The sequence below is a fragment of the Ailuropoda melanoleuca genome, chromosome 1 (genome assembly GCF_002007445.2).
Source record: "Ailuropoda melanoleuca isolate Jingjing chromosome 1, ASM200744v2, whole genome shotgun sequence".
Taxonomy (NCBI): domain Eukaryota; kingdom Metazoa; phylum Chordata; class Mammalia; order Carnivora; family Ursidae; genus Ailuropoda; species Ailuropoda melanoleuca.
The window spans coordinates 100,351,036-100,353,598 of record NC_048218.1 but is presented as its reverse complement, the minus strand read 5'-3'; the positions used below and the strand labels follow the sequence as shown (position 1 = coordinate 100,353,598).

Here is a 2,563-nt window from a genome sequence, read left to right as displayed (position 1 = left end):
CCCATCTCAAGCTATGAATTGCCTTCCTCCTCGAGATTGTTTGAAACTTGTAATTTGTTTTTTCTTTGGGAAAGTAAGAATTAGTCATAACCAAAGAGAAAACTGCCACTTGTTGCCCTTAGTGGAGTCTCTTCTTTACTCCATTTAGTGGCAGCTGGGAGTACAGACCTGGGTTTATTCCATGCTAGGGGAGAAATTTTTTCCCCCATAATGGTGAACATCTAGCCAAGTTCCTTGAATATAGAAAACATTCAATGTAAATTTGGCAAAAGAATGTGTGAATCAGAGAATAATGCAATGTTCATTGTTTAAAAATGAATCACTTCCATTCCTTTATCTGACTACAATTCAAAACCCCTTGATAATCAAGCTTTACAAAATAGGTTTAAGGTCTCCCTACAGAGAAATAGACCATGGCACAGAGAAATGTTGTGGCTTCAGGAGAGCTCAGAAAGAAGGACCCGTGCTCAGCCAAGTTTCACATGAAGTAACTTGTCTGAGCGACACTTCCAAGCTCCTCCAGAAGAAGAAAGGATTGTTTTCGAATATGAGGCAAAGTAAGGTGTTCCCAGGAGCAGAAATATTTTAAATGTGTTCATTTAGACAGAGCAACAGCCTGTTGAAATCAAACCACCACCCTTAACCTTGCTCCATAAGGCTTTTAGGGAGATACAGTGTGACTTTGTGTGAAATCTGCTTTTACCTGGCCTACATTTGAATCCTGCTTGTCTCTACACATTTCCTTTGCTTTTACTTTTTTCTCTCCCTGACTATGGAGTTTCCTGTTGGATTTCTCTACAGGGGTCCTAGTGTTCAAGGGGTGAAGGAATAAATAAACCCTAATCCTAAAAAGATAACTCTGTCTCAATCTGCTTTAATAAAAGCGCAAGCTCCTGGCATCTCCACGCTGTCACTCTAAGAGGCTGCTCAAGGCCACCACCCAGCAGAAGTGCCTGCGGGTCAGGAACCGCCATAACTGCCTTCCCTCCCCAAGTGCGCTAAGGGCCATCCCCAAGGACTAGTGACTTCAAGGACCGGTACTCTGTCCCCGGTGCTAAGTGAGAGGGAGCACAGACTCCCTTTACAGGCAAACTTTGCAAACAAGAATAACCTTGAGAAAGACCCTTTATATGCAGATCAATGCTCAGGAACGTTGTCAACCACTTACAACTCCCCTTTGACATTTCACAGATGTGTTTTCATGCTGGAGAAGAGGCCTCTTTCTACCCCGACACCCAAATCCCTGCTTTTTGCCTCGGGTGCTGCTTTGTGCCTCGGGTGCATGGAGACTTATCGGATGAGCCTCTGGGGAAATATGTGCCCCCTGTCTTCTCCTTGGTCAACTAGAGTCACCCTGGCAGACGGCTCCCCTGCCTCTGGGGGCGGGGGATACTTCTGTGGTGCCTAGACCTGAGTCTCTCCGGGGAATTCTCTTATCTGTTCTGGAGGTCTCAGGGAGTTCCAACTTCTCAGCCCCAAGGATCTGCCCAGAACCATCCGGCGGTCCCCAACCCCCAAGCTCTGGGACGGCTGCGGGGCTGCGCTGGCCATTAATGGCCATCATCCATTTTTAATCAGAAAGATCACAAGAAAGATGGTAAGCGAATCCCAGTCGCAAGTCAATTTAAATAACATTCCTGGGGAAATCCAATCACTTAAAACTGAGACACCTACGCGAGCAAGAGCCCCCGCCCGACTGGCGGGGAAGAGCGCGACGGCTGAATTAATCGAGATCAGGGGGCTCCCGGGCTCAGCGCGGAGCGTTAACCCTTCCAGCCCCGGAAGGCGACAAGGGGGGCTTGGGAGAGCGCGGCCCGCGGGGCGAAAATGCCCACGGCAGCCACGCACAGGCTGCCTCTGCCATCTTGGGCGGCTCCGAACGCCCTGAGCCCGGCCCGGGCGGCCGGGCGCGCGGGGTTAAGGTCAGAAGCTCGGGAGGCCGCCCCGGCTGCGAGGAGCGGCCGCCTCCCGCAGCCTCGGCGCGCCTTGGGCTCCTCCTTCCGCCCAAGCGTGGCCAAGTGAGGACTGCTCCGGCCGCAGGTAGCGGAGGCGCGGGAGGCGGCGCGCGGGACCCAGCGGAGCGCCCGGGGAGGGGCCGACGGACGCGCGGACAGACGGATCCCCCAACCCCCTCCCCGGACATTTGCGACGGTCCGCGCCGGCCATGTGGGGACCCGGGGTCACAGCGGAGGGCCTGTCGGTGGCGCCGGCACCGCCGCCGCTGCTGCCGCTGCTGCTGCTGCTGGCGCTGGCGCTGGTGGCGCCCTCGCGGGGCGGCGGGGGCTGCGCGGAGCTGGCGTGCGGCGAGCGGGAGCGCTGCTGCGACGCGGCCAACGCCACAGCGGTGCGCTGCTGCAAGCTGCCGCTGCACGCCTTCCTCGACAACGTGGGCTGGTTCGTCCGCAAGCTCTCCGGGCTGCTTATCCTGCTAGTGCTCTTCGCCATCGGCTACTTCCTGCAGCGCATCATCTGCCCCAGCCCACGCAGGTACAAAAAAAAAAAAAAAAAAAAAAAAAAAAAAAAAAAAAAAAAAAAAAAAAAAAAAAAAAAAAAAAAAAAAACG

At 53.7% G+C, this 2,563-nt stretch overlaps 1 protein-coding gene across 1 annotated transcript in view; it reads left to right on the top strand.

Moving 5' to 3' along the window:
- Positions 1-1,249: 1,249 nt before the first annotated feature.
- The window catches only part of C1H3orf80 (chromosome 1 C3orf80 homolog), a 5,586-nt gene continuing 4,272 nt past the window's right edge, over positions 1,250-2,563 (top strand). The window contains exon 1 of the mRNA XM_034663778.1: positions 1,250-2,524. Coding sequence (XP_034519669.1) covers positions 2,165-2,524 — 360 coding nt within the window. The 5' untranslated portion in view covers positions 1,250-2,164. The remainder of the gene's footprint in view (positions 2,525-2,563) is intronic.